Source organism: Dioscorea cayenensis, chromosome 9 (genome assembly GCF_009730915.1).
Source record: "Dioscorea cayenensis subsp. rotundata cultivar TDr96_F1 chromosome 9, TDr96_F1_v2_PseudoChromosome.rev07_lg8_w22 25.fasta, whole genome shotgun sequence".
Classification (NCBI taxonomy): domain Eukaryota; kingdom Viridiplantae; phylum Streptophyta; class Magnoliopsida; order Dioscoreales; family Dioscoreaceae; genus Dioscorea; species Dioscorea cayenensis.
Window position 1 is genome coordinate 1,496,214 of NC_052479.1, and position 22,843 is coordinate 1,519,056.

At 34.5% G+C, this 22,843-nt stretch overlaps 3 protein-coding genes across 3 annotated transcripts; all 3 read right to left on the reverse strand.

The window, feature by feature from the left end:
- Positions 1-1,751: 1,751 nt before the first annotated feature.
- LOC120268269 (ubiquitin-activating enzyme E1 2-like) lies at positions 1,752-8,046 on the reverse strand. The gene is given in 7 exon segments (XM_039275708.1): positions 1,752-2,127; positions 2,129-2,494; positions 3,248-3,680; positions 3,992-4,863; positions 5,033-5,827; positions 7,046-7,260; positions 7,400-8,046. Coding segments are annotated over 7 exon segments (3,264 nt in total). The 5' UTR covers positions 7,752-8,046; the 3' UTR covers positions 1,752-1,896.
- Positions 8,047-13,579: 5,533 nt separating this feature from the next.
- Positions 13,580-14,647, reverse strand: LOC120269077 (peptide-N4-(N-acetyl-beta-glucosaminyl)asparagine amidase A-like). The gene has a single exon (XM_039276368.1). It carries the CDS (start codon positions 14,645-14,647, stop codon positions 13,580-13,582), a length of 1,068 nt encoding a protein of 355 aa, XP_039132302.1.
- Positions 14,648-16,978: 2,331 nt separating this feature from the next.
- LOC120268724 (peptide-N4-(N-acetyl-beta-glucosaminyl)asparagine amidase A-like) lies at positions 16,979-19,538 on the reverse strand. Its single transcript, XM_039276013.1, has 2 exons — positions 18,102-19,538; positions 16,979-17,437 (listed from the first exon to the last, which is right to left on the reverse strand). Exons 1-2 carry the CDS (start codon positions 19,527-19,529, stop codon positions 17,129-17,131), a joined length of 1,737 nt encoding a protein of 578 aa, XP_039131947.1. The 5' UTR covers positions 19,530-19,538; the 3' UTR covers positions 16,979-17,128.
- Positions 19,539-22,843: the final 3,305 nt, after the last annotated feature.

Below are 22,843 nucleotides of genomic sequence, written 5' to 3' on the forward strand. Positions count from 1 at the left end.
TTCATGGGACCCACACAATAACCAACAAATAATATTATTGGTGTAAAATTGTAAACCCTTACTCATTACCCATTTTATAATAAATTATCACTAGACTACTAATAGTATATATATAATTAAGACCGATGAAATTCACATTTAAAAAAAATTAAAAGAAGTAGGAATGAAATTAAAAAGTAGGATTGAAGAAATCAATGTTGATAGATTAAATAGTTCACCATTTTACAAGCCGTCAATAAATTAATATTATTTGTTCCAATTTGTTTTAATCACTAAAAAAACAGTTGAGGGACATTAGATAGATAGATAGATAGATAAGACCCTGGAATTTTATTAGGAAGTTGGTAACTTGTTTGAGACCATGATATATTTTATGAAGAATTAGGACATTTCTCTACACATTACCTCACTCTGTCCTTTGAATTCTTTTCATAACTGAACATCTGTTAATTTTTTTAATTGAAGTTGATTTGTTCCTATTTTTTTAAAGTAAAAATAACAATAAAAGAGGACAACGTGTGCAGGAATATAAACGAGTCAAGCATGAACAAATTGAGTTGGTTCCCATAATACCCCTCGTCAATGTATAAAACACACACCCAATGTTAAAAAGTCCAAAAAAAATAACATAGATCAATAAATTATGTCAATAATTTGAATAAAAATGTGATTTATCCATATTTATTTTAAATATAATAATAATAAATTATATCAATATATTTATTTTTGTTTTTTTTTTTAATTTGGAACACCTTCACTTGATAAAAATTAATATGACCAATAATCTTTTAGTCTATTAACATTGAGTCTTTTACATAAAATATTCTTGTTCTTTCTGGGAGGTGGGTTTAACCTTAGTTCAAATAAAATAAAGTCACAAATATACTATAGTATTATGATGTGGCTATTAAAAAAATAAATATGAATATTTTAGCTTTATTTGCAATATATATATATAAACTCAAAAACAAGATAGACAATTGTCTTAGAGAAATTAGTAGGGTGCTTTTAAAACGAAATATTTTTTTTAAGTGTCTTTTAGATGAAAATTGCTCATCAACATCTCATCCTCAAGTCCTTATTAGTTGAAAGACTAATAATTTTCTGAATCTCTTATTATTGTTGTTGTTATTATTCTAATACCTATTTATATAATTCTTTTTCCTTTTTTTAAAGAACCTATATATATAATTCCCACCAAAGGAATGAAATATTAAATAACTTCTCCATTAATTTCCAGATTACACTATCCAAAAATAAGCTAACTTCACTTATCCCAGAATTATATTTAAAACCTAAAGATAATTTGTTTACAAACTTAGGCTTTGTTCACCATAATTGTAAAATCAACTTAATGAGCATCTCCTCTGATATTTGTTCACTATAATTGTAGAATCAACATGATGAACATCTTCTCTGGTTCTGAAATCAGAAAATACACTGATTCCAGCCATAATTATCTGGTTCTGAAATCAGAGAATATACTGATTCCAGCCACGTGTCACATGTGATATTATTATATTTTTTCTATTGTGATTGAAAACATTTATTAAGTTTTAATAAGCTAAAACCAGAGAATACCAAGGGAGATGAGTTCGTGATATATATATATATATATTAGCATTACTCTTATTCTCACCACCACCTCCATTGGATACTGAAGTGGATATTCAGCAACATTATGTCAATAATTTTGCTGTGCAAGCGCCAAATGTAACTTAAAAAAAAAACACACACACGCACACACAACAAGCATAACAGATGGCGAAATTAAATATCCGAGTAAACAACTGTAAGTCTAGTTTGTTTAGAATATTTAAGGCTGTGAATAAAAGGTAAAGACAAGTTTTTTCAGTAATAGGAGAACTATGCTCTTTGGTTCAAACCCAATTAAGTCTACCGGAAGTAAATAGAGACGAGTGGGATATCAATGTCATTATCATCTTCGTCTTCACAGGCCACAACAATATCGAGATGTCGTCGATATGATGGCACCTCCACCTTGGCAACTTCCTTCGCGACATCCACGACCTTCTTGTCGAGTCGATCTTTGTGCCTGGGGAACATGCTGTTGTAGAGTAAGGAAGTGCCACATGAAATGCTGTATGCATTGAGGCCTCTGTCCTTTGAGCCACTTGAGGAGCTCCCTCAGGGTTAGGTTCCCTTTGACGGCCCATCGGTCCCAGACGGTCCAGCTCATGTCCTGATGTTTGATGACTTTGGGCGGCACTGGCTCGGCCATGGAGAACAATGGGAGTGCGAGATTGGCGAATGTGTTGCGGTAATCCTCCACTTTGTGTGAGCCTGCGAGAACTTTGTAAAGCTCTAGACATACGAGACCGGTGGCCATTGCGGTGGAAGTGGCAATGGCGGGGATGATCCTTCCGGCGATGAACTTTGCTTTCAGCTTGTCTATTTCAGGAATGCTGTAGTTTCTGGCACGCATGTTAGCAAGACCTGCTATGAAGTCCATGTGGTAGTTTGTATCATCATCCTGTAAAAACCAAAATGAGCATGGCAAATTAAGTTTACTAAAGATTTACAACCAACAATGAGATTTAAAATGGGAGGAAAAGATACAGACAAAGTGGGTATCAACTGTAACCAAGTGAGGATTATCTAAATCTATTCATTTTTTGCTGATAAGTTCTAAGTGCAAAATAGGGAACTACAACTATATTTCTCTTTCAAATGGTTATGTGTATTGTTGTTAAATATTTCGTTTTGCCATCATAGATAATCTGCAAGATTTTTACTTTTAAGTTAGCAAGATCAACCAAAAGCCTATGTTAATAAATCATATACCAAATATTCCTCGCTAAGATGACCACCAACTTGCTATATCTAAAAGAAAGGAAAAGTAGGGAGTTATAACAAGGAGAGTGTAAACTGAAATCTGAGACTGAGGCATTCAAACTATTATCAAGCAAAGAGTGAACTGCATTCTATCAAAGTTTTCTATCTAATTTAAAATTTCAGACGTCAAAGTTTCTACAGTGATTGTTGTAAACCACGAGACAGAATATGCGAATTGGAATTAACTATTTTCTTTATATCACAATTCTTTGTAATGCTCTTATCATGTGCATGTAAAATAAAATTCGATAAACCACGAGACAAAATATGCAAATTGGAATTAACCATGTTCTTTAGATCGCAATTCTCTGTAATGCTCTTATCATGTGCATGTAAAATAAAATTCAAGAGAAGCATTATCTAAAAATTCATTAATTTTGAAACAACTAACCTTCTCAAACTGTATTGGGTTCATCCGAAATCCAGTAGGCAGGTTAGTCACACAGCTTTCCAGTTTTTTGATGAGACTGTTAATGACAGCAACATCATCAACAGAGGCAGCAGACAGATTAGTAGCTTTTTCATCAGTAACAATTTTAACACCATGCTTTGGCTGAAAATCAGGGACAATCACTTTATCAACAACATCAGCCATCATTTTCGGGTTTTTGACCCAATCAGGAATTGGAATTCCAAAAGTCTCTGCTCTTAGTATGGCACCGGACGTAACAAAGTTAAGGTGTGATGGGTCACCACTTAAGAATTGTAATGGGCGTGGGAAGCGCTTAGGGGCAGACCAGAATGGTGTACCACTGCTGGTGGCAGAATCCTCAGGGAAAGTGTAGGTTAACTGCTTCACGCGATTTGCAAAGTAGTCCTCAAACCTGCAGGCATTAGAATCTCAAGTCAACAATACATCATGGAGCTGAATACCAAGAATACACATTTTGAGTATTAAAATGACTGATTGTGGTCGTGCACAAGATAAAACTCTGCCTAAATAAGACATTGAAAATATAGATCCCTCAGAATTTAACTACAACCATTAATCCTGCAAGTCTAGAATGAACATTAGTACCACAAAAGTAAATCCATGCATCAGTTGGCCAATAGCATGGACATCTGGAAAAGTTTGCTGGTAAGATCTGAGTACAATATCTATAACATGAAAATACTAAGCAAAATTGGAACTTACTTTAGTCGTGCCCAGGTGACACAATCCTCAAATGTCTCACATCTCTCCTTCTCAACAAGGCACTCAAGCACACGCTCAACCAGATCTCGAGCCTGTGCATCACCAGCATTTCTCATAGCAGATGCATATTCACTTGGATTGGACAGGAAAGTATTGACTTCATTTGGTGTTTTCTCAAGTAAACCCTCAAATTCAGAACGAGCCCAAGTCAGACAGTGATCAATGTTATGAGGAAAAGAGTGGACAGTGCACATAGGAGCTTGCTTCTCAGGTGGATCCCTGGAGGCACCATAATTCTCAGTAAGATGAGGTATGACCATTTGTGTGTTGCACTTGGCACCAAGAGTTCCAGATTCCAGGAGGGGCTTTTGGAAATATAAGCACCTCATATCCATATATATTCTGGCATTCACATTGTCCAGTGCATTTATAACAACATCCAGGTTCTCCCAAAATGCATCATTGAACACATTTTCTGTCTCAGGGCTTGCCCGGTTTTGAAGAGCTTCTACATGCAGGCTTGAATTGATAGCACTGGCAGCAGACGCTGCTACGGTAGATTTAGCTTGCCCAATATTCCAGTCACGGAAGAGAAACTGGCGGCTGAGATTACTCTTCTCAATGACATCATCATCAGTTATTGTGAGCTTTCCCTTCGAACTACAACAAACTCCCATCAATGCCAGATTCTTTAAGAACTCACATCCAAGTGCACCAGCACCCACAATAAACGCTTTGGTCTCTTCCAATTTCTTTTGAAGTTTGCGTCCAAATACTATGATTTGGTCATCATACCGGCTGCTCAATGGCTCCAAATCACTGGGCTCCAAGGGTTCCACAGGAAGAGACTCAATAGAATCAAAATAAACGAACTGCAAAGAAAAAATACCGATAAAGTTTTAGAAAGATAAAGGTTGAAAAAACAGACCAATATGAATGAGCGGATGCAATAAGATGCTTTACATTATTCACAAAAATACCACAAGCATGTTCTAGATTAAGATCCTGAAAGGAAACGAACATTTGAGTTCCAAATCGCACCTGATAGAGCGGATGAAATTTTCCAGAACATGCTTTCACCACCTCTTGCCCCACAATACCACCGAACATTGCGCACATTGGGTTCAAAACAGCAGCAGAACCACTTGCAAAGTTGCGTAGAAGTTTTAAATCAGTCTCTGAAAGACCACCACCTTCGATTTTTTCATTGAGATCAGCAGTGAAAGCTATCAGTTTCTCAGCATCCTCTGAAGATCCAGCCACAGGGAAACGCCCAAGCTCACACCTGAACTTATCCAAAGCTTGGAAAGCCAAATGTAGCAATTGTGGGCGGTCAAATTTAGAGAAATCACTAAGAAGAAATTCCCCTGGATCACTGAGAGCATCTCTCAGAGGTTTGAACTTCAAAACCTTCGGTTGCTTTACCTGTGTGACTATTCCTCCTCTCTCATAAACACCATAAGAGCTTGTGTCTTCTTCAAGAGAAAATGAAAAAGGCCTGGCATTTTTTATTTTTCTTGGCCTACCATCATTCAACTCTGTCATTCCCTGAACTTCAGTAAATAAAACAAGATCTCCATCCTGGAATTCTAGCCGTTCATCATCAACACAAGTTACAAGAGCAGTGCTGTCGTTGCTAATGGCTGCAACTATACCAGAATGCGGTTCTTCACCATCAACATCAACAACAGTGAATTCTGGACCAAAGTCACAAAATACACTACCAAAAAGACCACGAACTTCAGTTTTAATGAAGGCAATTGGTGGTTCATGTTTGTGACAAAAATCATCATATTCAATAGCCTTATCCAAACTAACATCAGTGAAGACAACAGCCTGAGAAAGAACAATCATAGAAATAAGTTTCACAAGTGACACGATGCTTAACATAGAGAAACAAAGAAAATCTGTACATCAAATTCAATAATCAGTACACAAAAAGATAAAATCCAACCAGACGGAAAAAACAGTTTAATATCAATTGCATAAGCTAGCCATTGAGATTCATTTTATAAATGAACTTATCACCTCCAGTCACATTTCTACAGAATCAAAGTTCTTTCAAACAAAAAGAAGAGAGAAACAATTGCCATTAAAAAAATGAAGACAATGCAATAAATAGTCAGTGAATAGAATCATAAGTCTAAATGAAGCTTCAATCAGAACCAGCGTACTACATCTAATAAAATATACAAATTCATCGAGAATTCTAAAAGTATTTAAGTAAAGTTGAGAAGACAAACAACAATACGTGCCACCAAACAATTTAGTAGAGTCTATACTGACTCTCATGTAAATTTCAGATATGCATGAATTACAAATTAAATCATCAATATTTTCAATCATCCATGCAGTCAAATTTATTAGCTCAGAGGTGATGGATTTATTAAAAGCCCAGGAAAACTACTAGATTCCAAATATAGTTGCAAAAGGAGCAGCATATGATACTTTAGCAACATTAATCCCCAAATAAATTAAAATAGATACTACTAAAGAGCTCCCGCATAATATATGTTTGCATCACAAAATAATGCATCACACAATGGTTAACAATAAACTACAAAAAGATGGCACCTATTAATGACAACTTATTTTTCAAACACTTAAAAGAAGGCTTCATAAGATAAGATCAATTAAAACCAGCACCAAACAATAATGAAACTGTAAAATAGTAGCTACACCAACTGTTGAAGAATGTGAGTCTTATTGATTTTATGTCTATCATCATTTATGGCTAACATCTAACTACTCGAGCTACACAACACAAGATTGACAGCTCCGATATAAGCCAAAATGCACATACTATCCAAATCAAAGCAGCCCGAAATTCTCCAAGCAATAAAAGCAATAGAACATTCAAGAAACATGGCAAAACAAACATCAATACTTCATGTTTATCCATTCCATTCCGACAAAATGTCAGAATCCTCTTGATAAACAATTTTAGCAAAGCATCAGATCTCACACAACCACTTGCATACATTAACAGCAGCACAAGAACAAAGCTTTAAAAATGGAAAATAAATGAGAACTATTTGTTTAAGATGAGCAAACCTGGAATTCAGACAACTTTGGTGCGCTCAATTCACTCAGAGTGGAAACCAGCACCGCATTGTTAAGCTCCTGCAGCTTCTGAACACAAGCAAGTGCCCGATTCTTCCCAACATCATCATCCGATAAAAAGAAATTGCTAGACAAGTCACGCAGCTGCACAGTCTGTTCATCATGAAGGGTCACAGATTTGACACCAGCCAGCACAAGATTCTTGGCTGCAAAACCCCAAAATCAACACCATAACTCACCAAAAGAAACCATCGTCGAAAAGAAATTATCAACCAAACCCTAAAGACTTTGCATAATCAATTCGAATTATCTATTAAAAAAGAGCAGAAGATCCACAAGCTTTACCGATCTCAGCACCAAGGCCCGAGAGACCAGAGATGAGAACATTAGATTTGATGAGTTTCCGCATCGTCTCCCTCCCATACACAGCGAGCTGCCGGCTGTGCAGATCTTCATCAATCTCCTGCGGAACACCACCATCCTTCCCTCCATTAAGCACAGCTTTGTCACCGATCTTGTCGCAGTCCATGGGGCCTCCGTCCATTTCGTTCTTCTCAACCGGCGCTGAAGACGAAGAAGAAGCAGCAGCACGAGAGACTTCACCCTCCCCCTTCTTCTTCTTCGACAAGGTCTCACCACCAGCAGCCGTCAGTAGCTCTTCGACCTCGGCTCCCCCCGCTCTCTTCTGTGGAAGCATATAGAGCAGCACACTGCCCAAAACCCCCAAATCCCAAATCCGATCATCAGAACAAGCACAAAAACCAGGATCGATCGAAATCGGATGAGGAATTCAAGCAAGGGGGGGAGAGAGAGATGGAGATACCGATGAGATCTTGCCGGAAACCAATAGATCGGATCAGAGCGGCGGAGGAGGTCCTATCCCTCACGATCGCCGCCGTCTTGGAAGCCCTCGTTCTTCTCTTCTTCTTCTCGATCGATCGGTAGGGTTTTGGAGAGAAAATGGGATGAGAAGTGGCCTCAGATTCGCCGATGAGTGCGAGTGGATGCAATGGAAGGGGATATTTATAGGACCTAAATCCCAAAAAAACCCTTCAACTTTACCAAAATTCGACTTTGGCCCCTGGTTTTGCTTTTGTTTGAAAATTGAAACTAGGATTTAGTCTATTTTATTAAATATTAATCATATATATATAGATATTAAAATCATATAATTTAGATATGATATTTAAAATTCAAGTGAAACTACTTTAAAAATGAATATTTAAATTATATTTCATAGAGTTTTTTTCTTCTTTTGTATACCCCAAAAATTTGTTAATAATAATTAAAAAATTAGTCATTAAATTAATGAAAATCCCAAAAAAAGAAAAATATATAGTTTTGCACTTAAAATTCTAAAAAAAATTAAAGTTAGTTTTATTCATTACATATATATCAAAATTAATATTATTAGGAGTAGTTTAAAATTAATACTTGTATAATTTATAAGAGGGTGTGCATGCAAATAAATAGGTATACATGATATTTAATTATATTGAGAAATATACACTTAATTATAAAAATTTTCATGCGTATAGAAGCAAAACACCCAATTTTATATAAACTAGAGGTTGAAAATGCATTTTAAGTTGAAAACTTTGACATCTCTAAAATGAGTCTAATTTGGCTTCTAATTAAAAAAAAAACTTGCATAAAGGTTTATATCTCAATTTTTTTTATAAAATAAATAATACAAATTATATAATGCTATTTTATTATAAATTTACAATTTATATTAATTAAATTACATTTATATCCTTTTATATTTTTCCTATATAAAAATTTTACTCTTAGCTCCTTATATTTCGCATTATTATTATTAGGCCCTTGTATATAGATATTTTTTTTCCAATAAATTACAGAAAAGGTACCATTGATACAGAATAAGACTGGAAGGTCAAAGAAAGAGCCAGACTGTTTTATGTTCAACCCCCTTCATTTTTCTAAAATTATAAGAAAATTGCATTTACATCCTTGTTTTAAGTCAATATTTATCCTAAATTACAAGGAAGGTATATACTTTGCATACCAGGGAGGGAATAAAGTAAAATGGAAAGGTTGTTGTTTTATCTCCAAATCCCTTCATATTTTTCAAATTACATGGGCCCTAATATTATTTAGATATAGATGGTTTTATTGTTTTAAAGTACACACATCTAAAATTTTCAACTCACCCCTAATATTATTTATAATGTCCAGTGTCCGCCATATATTTTAAATGTATGAGTGATTTATCTACTATTATTAGAAAATAAATAAAATTTTATATAATTTATTAAAATATTGGGTATAATAATACACAGTTAAATGTGAATTTTTATATATATCAAAAAAATTTAAGTCAAAACCTTCAAATTCGGATAAAATAGTTCAATATTCACATAAAAAATATTAACACAATAGAAATTTGGACTCTCTGTGTGCGGATCTCAATAACTTTATTATGAGAGTGCATGAGATATTAATTTTGTGCATGTCCTTTTGACTAATCAAGGGCTTGAATAACTTAATTACATCTACAATTATGTTCTAAAAAAATTTAAATCTCATAAAATAAAAAGTTTTTTTTAAAATTAAAAATATGGGTCCATTAAAAGTATCAGAATTTTAAAAATTGCAAGGTAGGCATATACTTTGCACAAGGCATAAGAGAGCCATATTATTTTCAAGCCCTTCATGTTTCTCAAATTAATTAAGTACATAATTAGATGCTCAATCATCAATTCTTTGTTAATTTTTTTAATATTTTATAAATTTAAAACCTGAATTTAATTAAAAATTATAGATCATTCATTATGTTATGTTGGAAAGATAAAATTAAAAGTAAACTTTAAATCAATAATTCTAATATGTTGCACCTTGAGTATGTATCTTTTTTGGTTTTTTAACCCAATTACAATGCAAGTGTCACATGTTATGTGGTCAAGAAATTAGAAGGGGACACATCATAATGAGTTGATAACATGAAACAATCCCACTTAACTTTTTTGTCAATCCTTTTGTATTATTATTATTTTTTTATTTTCTTACACCTGTTTTGATTTTTTTTTTTAATATTTATATGTTATATGTATGGAATCTTTGCTTAGTTGGATAGAATTATTTATTATTAACAATGGAAAATTAATATATGAGATGGACTAGACTCTATTATTAAAATTTGCTGGTATTGAATTAGTTTGGTACAATGGTTTTAAAAAAACAACAAAATAAAGATTAATATATAGTTCATTAGCCTCTTAATCTATTGCTATTTTCTCTTATGATAAATTTTAGGTTTTGGTGTGAAATTCGTTGAAGTGCGGTCCAGCACCACACACAAATTTTGAGTGAATTAAACAAAACAATTCCATTCATCTGTTAAGTGTGACACAAAAATTAAGGTGCGAGTGAGTCTTGGCACATATAAAACATTTTTTAGCTTGATACTTGCATTAATAATCAGGGTTTTCTCTTTCATCGATAATAATAATTGTCCATCAAGAAGCTCCTATGTCCAATTTCATATATATTTTCCATGCATCTAGTAATGTGATTTAATCATGTGCCAGTATCAATAATCCATGGGACACCAAAAAGCTTACCTGTCATTTTTTCAGTGGTGTTATTTTTACGATCATTTAACATATGAAATAAAGTGAGATTTTCCTTCAACTCTTGGTCGGGCACCCCACCAATCTGGATATTCCACAAATTGAAAACAATCGATTGCTTCATGCTCCGACTTGCCGTAATTTGTGCAAGTTACATCTTTGTCCTTCAAATCCATACGTCCTTTCATCTTACTTATAACTTGAAATGCTAGCCCCATTATCTCACCTCGATCCTCTTTGGTATGAGTGATGGACTTCATTCTCTCTCTCTGTGTCAAAATTGAATACACCTAATTCAACGGGGTGCCAATGATTCAGAAGCAAGTAAGTTTAAGCATGCTATCACAAATATTGCATCATCTAACTCCATCAAAAACTCGTGCACTTTCTCCTTTCTTTTACGTTTCTCCAACCGTGCCCTTATATTACACTTGTATAGTTGGCCAACTCATCCCACAAAGCTTTCATCATGGGAAAAATATTTATTTTGGGAAGAATTTAAGATCGAACCATGAAATCCAAGAACATGTGTGTTAAGATAAATGGAGCAGCTTATTGTATATTTGTTAAAAAAAATTAATATATAAATTAATTAAAAAAAACAAGTTGCATAAGTGATAAGAAAAGGCGAACCGAAAGTTAACATTTTCTTATTTTAGAATGTGTATTAAATGTTTAAATTTAATCCGAAAGTTTGAAGTAATATATATATATATAATTTTAGAATGTGCATTTGACTCAAGATTCCGCCTTTCAAGATGATAAAAGAAGCTCATTAATTAAGTTGTAAATCCCCACATAAAATTTAAATTAAAAAAACTTAATGTTGAAAATATGTTTGTTATGTTAAAAATATTATCCGAATATTTATTTGAAATTTTGTATTATAATAATATGTATATATAACAATCTTAAATTTGTTTTATCATGATTTTTCCATTTAATATGGTCTCCTTCAAAAATCACAAAAATTATTTTTTATTTTCAAAACCAAGACAAAATGTACCAAATTTTAAAAACAATAGATAAATAAAAAATTTATTAAAAGATAAAAATTATGACAGAGAAATAAAACATATTATCATAACACAGTCATAATAACATATGAGTAATGCTATTCATCCCAAAATAGTGTTCCAAATGCAACTCTGAGGTGGTATTACAAAAAAAATAAAATATGCAACTCTAAAAGTGGGGTTTGCAACATCACCTCCAAGATTACATTCGGGACACTATTTCTGAATTTCTGGATGAATAGCATTATATATATATATAATTATTTTTAAATTTAATATATTTTTCAATCATTAATATAAAATCTACTTATAAAAAATTAGAGTCATCCTGTGACCACATACCTTTCATAGCATCTCCAATCAAGCTGCAAATTTGAAGCATTTGATTGGATTTGGCGCAGGGTGTGCTCCAACCCAACGCTAAACCTGCGCCAAATCCATATTTTGCTACAGTGGCGCACCACATTTTGCAAGCCACTGTAGCGTTATTTTTTTTTTTAAAATTCTTTTTTAGATTTTTTGGTTTTCTGTTTTCTTTGTTTTTCTGTTATCATTTTTCTTAGGGGCTTTTGCAAGTGTACCCCTAAAAAATTTTGAAATTGCATATTTGCCCCTAAATAAAAGTTAATTGCATACATACCCTTGAATATTATATATAATTACGTATATACCCTTGAAGTTCAAATTAGTTGAAAAATCATCTATTAACAAACAACAAATATATAAAATTACCATTATACCATTGCATATATACCCTTGAAAAGTTTTTTTAAGTTGTATAAGGGTTATTTTGGACCTTTTGTATATCTTAATCCAAGTTATAACCATAGTTAATCAAGTTTGTTTACGGAATCTAACAGTAAGGGCATATCCGCAATTACCTATATTTTTCAGGGGTATATATACAATTATGTTTTTTCGGAGGGTAAATATGCAATTATAAAACTTTTGAGGGGTTTATAACCAATTCTCCCTTATGAAATTTATATTTATAATATCATTTTTGGTTTTCTTTTCTGTTTTTTCTTATTTTCTGTTTTTAATTTTTTTTAAATTTTAATTTTATTTCTTTAAAATTTATGTTTATAACTTTATATTTTAATTAAATTAAAGAAAATAATTTGCGAAATATAAATTCATTAAATTAATGAAAATTACATGTGCGATAAAATAAAAACATAGAAAATAATCTTAAAACATACAATATCATCGATATCAAAATAAAAAAAAACCACAACACCTAAAATAAAGTTTGAAGTAAATAGGGCTAATAGCCTGACGTGTTATCGTCACTTCCACTAATATTGCTGAAGATGTCATTAAACATATTAGATCCAGAATTTCTTGTTGTTGTGCTTGTATACAAGCACGAATATTTGGATAAGTGATAGAATTCAAATCTCTCAACATAATTGGATTTTATTTTATATTTAATAAATATTTATAATAATTATAAAAATTAAAATAATATTTTAAATAGTATAATATTTAAATTCAATGGTTAAAAGTGGAAAAGATTTAAAGATAATTAAACTTTTTGATAGTATAAATATATAAATTGTGAAATAAAAAAAATATTCTTAGAATATTATATTTTAGAGTTAAAAATAGAGATGGTGGTTAGAGAAACTAGAAGCTGTATTTTTGAGTATTGAAACGCCAAATATAAAATTTTGGGTTAGAGATGGCCTCAATCACATTAAAACAAATCTCACTTTTCATACTCATTAGTCATAAACTCACTAAACAAACCTCTCAAAACACCCAAACCAATACAACACAAAACACTTCAAAATCAACACCAAAAACACTAATAATCCTAAACCTACCAAGCCTAATCAAAAACCATCACCACTAAACCCACAACAACAAAATAAAAACCAAAAAAAAAAAAACCACCACCACCACCACCACCTTCATTCATCAGCAAGAGCAACACAAGAAGGAGTAGCAACATCATCCATAATCCTCCCTCCCACCACATTCAAACTCCTCAAATAACAAACCTTATCATCCCTATACTTATACACACTCCTACTATCCCCACTCCCCCACACTGCCATCCCTTCTTCCATTAAACAAGACCCTTCTGAATCCTGCCTATCACTCACCATACTCACCACCACCTCCTTCCCTCTCACCACACTCTTCATCTCCTCCAACCCATGATTCATCTTTGTCCTCTCAAACACTGACCCTCCTCCTCCATTAGAACTCAATGTCATGATCTCCAATGGTGCTTCCATGTTCATCACCATCCTCCCTATCACTGTCCTCTCTTTCTCCACCCTCACATTCATCCTCACCTTACTTTCCATTGCTACTTGCTTCATTGTCCCTCTTCCTTGCACCATTACATGGCTTTTGAACTTCAGCCGTTCTCGGACACTTGTTGTTATGTTCCCCGCCGACGAGCTCACCCACCCGGCAAACCTCACTATCACCTGCCCATCCACTTCCGACTTCCCGTCCTTCTCTTTCCAGTAAGCCTGCCGGTTTATCTTCAGAGGAGGCACTCTATATTGAAGCAACCCAGCTTCAACTCCATCCGACCATGCGTCGAGCCAGACATGAAGGTTGGCAGTGACACGCCAGTGCGGCTGTGCATCACGTACCTTCAACCCAAATTCATGCTCTCGCCCGTTCAAAAGCATCGACATCAATGGAGTTAAGTTGAGCTCATAAGACGGTATGTTGTAAGCCGCTATGGCCGTCACCGGTGACCAGAAATACGGGTTTACTGAGCTTGGATAGATGATCGGAAATGGCACCACTGCACCGGCATACTTCCCATCTATTGTCAACACCACTTGCCGGAATCCACCGTTGGCTTTCGCCGATGAGAGCGGGTCTTTCGTGTCTATTGGTACTGATCGGAGTGGGTTGGCATACCAGTACTGGTCGTCGGCGTGTGCCGTCACATAGATCTCCATGACGGCACGATAAGCATTGCGAGGTACCGATACTATCGTCTTTTTGGACATCGGTTTCATTGTGTATTTTCAACCAATACCCACCGGAGCAGCAGTCTCCGGCCTCATTTCGAGATTGGTATGATCATGTCGGCAGGTTTCCGGTACAGTTCTTTGACATTTGAGCGAGACGATAGTTGATTACATGCTTGTGATTGTATCAATATCGTCTGAGTGTCGTCGCATAACGAGCCGCGAAAGTAATGCAGTGTGACATTGATGGAGTAGATGCCGGGGAAAGGAAGAGTTAGAGTTATCGAGGATCATGGAGAAGAGTGAGCCGGCCGGAGAGCTGCGGAGGAGTGAAGTGTATTTGGTTATGTCTTTATTGACTTGCCAATGCACGCCGGGGTACATTGGGAGAGGGGTGGTGGTTCGAAGAATTTCAGCTCCATCGAGCCAAATTGAGGCTATACGGTCTTGTTGAATGTCGGAGGCAATGCCGGAGAGTTCGAGGACGACACGGGACCACGGTGCCGGGCAATCAAGGGGAGGAGTGTAGTTGGTGGAGACGGGTGGAGCTCCGGTGGTGTCGGCGAAGTCATGTTGGAGAAGTAGGAGAGAGCATTTGGGAGATTGCTCAGGGAAAGGTGGGAAAGTTGGGTCTATGTATTCAAGAGTAATGTTTTCCGGTGCGGCCGGTGGTGCCGGGTGCGGAAAGCCATCGGCCGATGAGAACATGATGAGGAGGCTGATCACTGGTAAGTAAGACATTGAGAAGTTCATTTGTGGAAATACTTTGTGGAATGATTGCAAATTTGTATGATGAGTATTAATTTATATATGTATGTATAGATATGGATTGGTAGAATTGTTGGAATGTTTAAAATGTTTTACATGAATTGAATGTTTGGAAGGAGGGAAGAAGAAGGGTGAGGGGTTTCTTGGTATTGAGGTTATATGGTTAATGTGTGGGAAATGTGGAGGGTTAATGAAGGTTTCTTAGTTGGTTCTTTGGATGAGTGGTGTAAGGATTGTTAGGGGTGTAAGGTAGTGTTTGAGATTTTCTTGGAAAATTTGGGGCCATGTCATGGGTTTTTAACTTTTTATTTTGATATTTGATGATGTGTGAGATGTGGATTAGTGCTAATTAATTGTAATGTAAATTATTGTTTTGTGTTATTAATTATATCTGGTTGTGAAATTTAGAACTAAAAGAAACATTACATTATATTGTGTTTTTAGTGTCTGTGCACACCCTTTAAATAAGATTGTTTAATTCCTGTGTAGCTTTTTTACCTGTTAACTATCTACCTCTTAAAACAAGAAGTGAAATACATAATTTTTTAGGTGATTTTTGTTAAGTGAAATAATTTTTTTTTCACATTTAAATGTGAGTAAAACCTCCGTTTGGGATTTGCACGGCCATTTTAATTATTTTTTCCGGACAATGAGCACCTTCATAATAACTTCTTTTCTTATCATCTTTTTCATAACATTCTATTATTATTGTTTTGTACTTTATGTTATTTTAAATAGTAGCTTCAACATCTATTTTTTATAATTAAAAAAATCAGGTTTGATTATGATTTTATTTAAGTGCAAGTTATTGATGTGTCTCAAAAAATCTCTGATCAGCATTTAGACTTGTGAGAGTATATCTCTGAGTGCCGAATTCAGTTGTAATAATAATTAATTAGTATTTTGTCCAAGCCTTTTCATCTCTTTCAAAAACTGGAAGAGATTGAGCTATGTCTAACTTTCTGTAGGAGTTAAATTAAAAAGAAAAAATTATCCCAATGCCCCAAATTTAATAGTCTTATGTATTTTTATTAATTAAAAACTTAGATATAGAAAAAAAGTGGTGCTAATAATAATTTATTATCAATATTTATAATAATAGTCATCACAATTGGATGATCAATTCTCAGCTCGATACATGCCTTGTTCATTTTGTCAACACAAAAAAAAAACCCTTAAAAAACATGTTTTTTAGTTTTGTTTTATTTAACGAAATGCAATAAGCACATGTACAATTAGAGATGTACACATAAAAGGCAATGACGTCCCGTTCATGCACCCTCACTCAGCTGACACAAAGATGTGATTGTAAATCCGTATCTACAATCAGGGATTAGTACTCTTGACACCTGCTATATCCAAACGTGTTTTGACCACATGCAATATATATCTCCTAGTCCAAACCTTTCATGGTAGGGCAAATGCGGTTAAAGCAATAGCACTTTCGTTTAGATAGAATATTTCTTAAAGTCTTTAATTTCCAAGAAAATATGCAAGAAGGAGGAAAAACCATTATTATTGTATTATATCTCATGTTAATTAAATAACACCAAGATCTAACTTTTTAAAGAAAAAAATATTTTGAATATTTATTTTCTCATACAACAATCCAACATACAATTCACATGCTCTGTCAAGCACGCCAATCAAACCAAGTAATATATATAATCAACAACAAAATAATCTTATTGTCTCACTTAAATTAATATAAAATATAAATAACACTACTCCAACACATCACAAAAACTACACCTATTCCATGGCCAAGCATGACGGACTAGAAATATCAAACTTCACCTCACCACCCTCAGCACTCACTGTCCTAAGATAACAAACATTGGCATCATCCCTATACTTATAACTTGATTTTGTTGTCCCACTTCCCCACACCGGCATTCCATCATGCATCAACGCCGATCCTTCGGCATCTTGCCGATCAATTAATGTGCTTGAGCTCACCACTTGGTTTTCATTTAAGTTCACAACCTCCTCCAATTGATGAAACAGTCTAGTCCTCTCTAGCACACCACCACTTGGATCTGTCTCCATTGTGCTTTGCACCTATCAAATATTCATGTAATTAATATAATTATTGTTTATTGTTGTAGACTATGCTGAATATGTATATTATGAATAATGTGGATCATAATTTTTACAATTCATTAAGGGATTGTTAAGGAAAATACAAGCATGAAGGTACATCAGTTACGGTAGGTTATCAATCTCTTACGGAATTATAAACTCGGTAATACATCATATAGAGTAATAAAAATCTGTCAAAAAATTTACAAGAACTGTATTAATTAATAAATTTTCTACTATGCAATTCTATAAGAGAAGAATATAACTACTCCCATGTGGAACTATAGAAACTCATTTAATTAAATAGTACTATGAATAATACTTGAGCTATCGTACAATAAGTAAATAGTACCACAGATATGAAGTTTTGAACTCGAGTTTCACACACTACTAAGTGTCTGACTACCAGATTACATGTCTACATTTATAATATTTTAGGGTTTGCATTCCTATATAAATGGTTGTAACTTTCCGTTTCCAGAAGAAAATAAATTTATTTTAAATCTATCTTTTCAATTGATCAGTGCATTCATTTGCTTACTTACATGTAAAAAAATTCAAAAAATAATTATCACAGATTTAAAAAATTTATTTTATAAAAAATAAAAAATAAAATAAAATAAATTAAAATAAAATTAGTTACCTGAAGTGGAGCTTCAACAAACATCTGGACTCTACCTAAAATCTGGTGACCCATAGTGAGCCCAACATCACCTCTGGCCTTATTTGTCATCTCCACCTGCTTAACTCCTCCCCGGTTCTGCACCGCCACCTGACTCTTAAACGTTATCTTTTGCCTCACCCTCGTCGTCACATTCCCTTTCGATGATGCCACCCACCCTGTAAACCTCACCAATCCATCAGCACTCACCTCTGACTGCCCTTCCACATTCCTCCACTCCCCATTCTTATTCACCCTCACTTCCGGCGCAAAGTACTCTCCCATTCCAGCTACTACTGAATCCGACCACACATCCACCCAAAGATGCAAGTTCGCCGTCACCAACCAATGCGGCAATGCATCTCGAACTCCAACACCAATTTCATGCGGTTGTCCATCAATCATCATCGCCAAGAACGGCGTCACGTCGAGATCATACGTCGGAATATCAAAAGACCCAATGGCTGCTACAGGTGACCAGAAGTAAGGATTTATCGCCCCGGGATAGATCACCGGAAATGGTACGTGCCCGCCGACGAACTTCCCGTCGATTGTCGCGTAGAGTTGACGGAACCCACCGTTGGAGTTTGAGAACTCGCCGGAGGAGTAGGATGGCCGGAGAGGATTAGCGTACCAGAACTCGTCGTGCTCATGGTGAGACGCAAAGATCTCGAGCACGGCACGGTATGTGTTACGTGGTATGGTGAGTGATGAGAATGGGATGTGTGTTTCGTTCTGGATACGGAACCAGAAGCCATTGCCGGCGCAGCTCTGGGAAACCGGAAGGATTATGTCCGCCGGTTGCCGGTATAAGCCTTTCACCGTTGGCCTCGCCGTGTAGCCTCTTCGGCCATCGACGAGCTCTCCACGGTAAAAATGAAGGGTTACATTTGCCATGTAAACACCCGGGAGTCTCTCATTTGAGTTCTCCAGCATCATGTAGAACTTAACTCCGTCGCCGGCGGCGGCGGTGCCGGCGGCGCCGCCGGGGAGCTGGCGGAGGAGATTGGTGTAACGAGTGATGTCCTTTTGGACACGCCAGAATGTGCCAGGGGACATGGGGAGAGGAGTGGTGGTGCGGAGAATCTCGACGCCGGATAGCCAAATGGCGGCGATACGGCTTTTTTGGACGTCGGAAGCGGAGACGGAGAGGTCGAGCACGACACGAGTCCATGGATAAGGACAATCGGCGGGCTCAGTGTAGTTAGCCATGGCCGGTGGTGCTCCGATGGTGTTTGCGAAGTCTTGTTGGAGAATTAGGACTGAGCATTTCGGTGTTTGGCCGGGGAGTGCAGGAGGAAGTGTTGGGTCTATGTGTTCTAATTTGTCTTCTATTGCTAAAATGATACAAATTCTTGTTTGTAGTATAAGTAAAGAGATGATGAAAAATAGATTGGTGAAGGAATGCATGGTTGAAGAATAAAAGAATGTGAAGTAAAATGGTGTGAGTTAGTGTTTGTATTTATATGGGGTTGAGAGAAGGTATGTGAAATGTGTGGGAGAAGAATGGATGGTTCTGGGATGGTTCCTGGTGATGGAGGGGTTATTTTGTTTGAATGTTTGAGTGGATGAATTTAGAAAGATGGCAGTTTTCATTTTTGGATGGATATGAAGTTTGGCAAAGAAGTACTGTTGTACTTTGTACTGTTGTGATGATTTATGCATGGAAAATATTTGGGCTTGGTGTAGTTTATGGGCTCGTTTGATGGGCTTGGCTTTTTTTTAAACGCAGCAAAAAGTCGGCAATTTGCATTTTCCGGTCATAAACATATTTATATTGTTTCAATATGTATATAATATATTAATTACTAATGGAGTTGGTCCAAGTGGTTTTCTAGTGTGAATTTTTGTGTTTGCAAATGAGATAAAAGTTTATCTTTTTATAAAGCTTTTAGTCCAGACTAGACTAGTTTAGAGTTTGTGGTTATAAAAAAATTGATAGACCAAAAACTAAAAAAAATAATTAATTAGTTATCTTCCACCGTTTTTTTGTTTTACTAATTAATGGATGTATTTCCTATTACTTATTAAACTCCATATCATTAGACAATTATAAAAATTAGGTTTATTTGTGTTATTATATATATATATATATATTATAAAATTGATTCTAATCGTATATTACGACAAATTAAGATTAATCACATTATAGCATATTAGTGAAAAAATGATGACTAAAAGGATATCATAGTTCTCTGTCATAATCTATTTTTTTTATTGGTGATTATCTTTTTACATTCGGTTTGTAATATAGCTTATAATTTATGTATTTCTTTTTAAATAAAAAGAAAATATTTCATCTTGAAAAGTCAATGAATCATTTATAGTGGGTTTTTTTTTTTTGGGTGACGTTGAAGTTGAAGGGGATTGGCAGTGACTTCCTAAATTTTTGCACAAAAGGTGTATATATTAATATATAGAGCCATGTGACATTTCATGATATGGGCCAAGAGAGAGTGATTGTTCCAGGGTGGTTAAGTCTCTCTTCATTATCACTACAAATGAATTCTTTCTCCCCTAATTAAATATGACCATCATAAAGGCCTACTTATTTGTGCTCCATTATTTAGCAACATATTGCTTTAATGTCATGAATCCACTACACCAAACAGTGATGTTGGTCTTCTCAACATCTTTGATCATGATATGTTTGGCATTTCATTTTCGTCCTCTTTAATCTTGATGGTGAGAAGCACCGATGTATCTTTGGCTTGGAGAAGATAGAAATTTCCAACATTTATTGCGTGTAGTTTGGGATTTTATCCCTAGTTTAAAGAACACACATTTTACTTCTAATCTTATGGTGGTGGACCTAATTAATCCGTAGGATTTCTACCGACATAAGCGATTGGAAATAATAGAACCTTATCTCTAATGGTAGTTCTCAGTCAAATCCTTTCATGTATTTGTGAATGATGGTGATCATCGTATCTTTATAACACCAACCACTTGGAAGAGATTGTCTTTGAAAAATCAACATCTTCAGATAATCATATTCTCACTCTTGAAAATCTCGCACTTAAGAAGTGAAACATGCTGTTGACTATGATGTGCGTGCTTTGTCACACTACTTCTGAATCTGCAAACCACCTCCTCCTTCGTCCTTATAATAGTAGAGTGTGGAATTACTTTAATGACATTCTTTGGGCTATTTGTTGAACTATTTCTACAGATGATCAGTGGGCAGTTTGAAGTCTAACCTTCAAACTCTATACAAGGAAACACGGGATCTCTCAGTGAAGACCATTGTATGGAATATCTAGATGGAGAGGAATGAATAAATCTTAAATGACAAATTGCATTTGCTATATGCATTCATTTGTAAAATTATTGATATCTTTTTCTCTTGGGTGATTGTAGCTGCAGAGTCATTAGTTAGAGAATTGAGTGCACTTGTGAGGGGAAGTCTCAAGTTCTTGGGGTCTCGTGGGTGTGATCTAGATGAGTCATCCTCCCACACAAGTGTTAATTGATTTGCTTTTTTAGTTCTATTTTGGTACTATACAAGGGAGCTTCCTTTCCTCTTGGATGATACTACTTCGCCTTATTATTCTACATTCCCTAGTGTTTTGTCGTGTCCTTATTAGTTTGTGTTAGTCTGTTGTTCTGTTTTATTGTTTTAGTTGCTCCACTTGTAGTGGACTGTTTTGTCTTGATGTTTGTCCTGTCATCGATCTGTCTGCCAGTGAAATGTTGTTTTAAAAATTGTTATTGATATCTTTGCCCATGGACTATTTTGTTTAAGTGTTGATTTATTAGTCCTCTATTTGTTGTTATGTTATGGTTCATTGTACTTTCTTTTATTTTTAATAAATGTAACTAGTTTATGGACGTTTTTAATAAAGAGATATCTCTCACATTTAACAATTATTATGAATTCAAAATAAGATATAATTTATTTATGATTATTTAAGTTGAGTTTAAATAGAATTGGCTAATTTTAGCATTATTAGAATCCAATTTATGTAGCCCATTTAAATTCTTCTTATGCAAACTATTAAAAATATGGCATTTGATCACCTACCATTGGATTATGAGAAATTTTTTAGAATTGAATGTTTGTCCTTTTCAACATATTTATGATATTTGTGATTCTTTTCACTATAAATATTCACAGTTTTCACAATTTTATTTTTACTTCTAATAGAGACATGAAAAAAGTTGGTTTATGGCAAATAAGCTTGCACAAATAAATAAATAAATAATAATAACATATGAAGGTTTTTTTTTAATTTCATTCCTTCAATATGAGCTAATGTTTTATTTAGTTATGAAAAAAAATATTTCTTTTAGTATTTATCGTAATTGGTGAATTTATGTTATTTAGAAAGATAAAAATCATATATATAATTAATTGATATTATTTATATCCAAAGTTTCAATCTTAAATAGTAAAGTGAATTTTCTTTTAATGTTATTACAGCCTTCAATCTTGTCATTATTGATAAACAAACACTTAAAGAATAAATTGATGGATGGTGACAACTACAATTATAAATGTGTTGAGTTTCATCATATTGGTCTAACTCAAGCTTGACTAGATATTAAAATTAGCTTAAAAAAGCTTGCACAAGCTAATTTGATTAAGCTCAAAATTAAAATTAAATAGATCTTTTTTTGAAAATTCAAATCTAAGCCTGGTCTATTTTTGAAAATTCAAATCTAAATGACTAGGCTTTATGTCGATCATAATGCCAACTTATTTGTGCCTCATTATTTAGCAA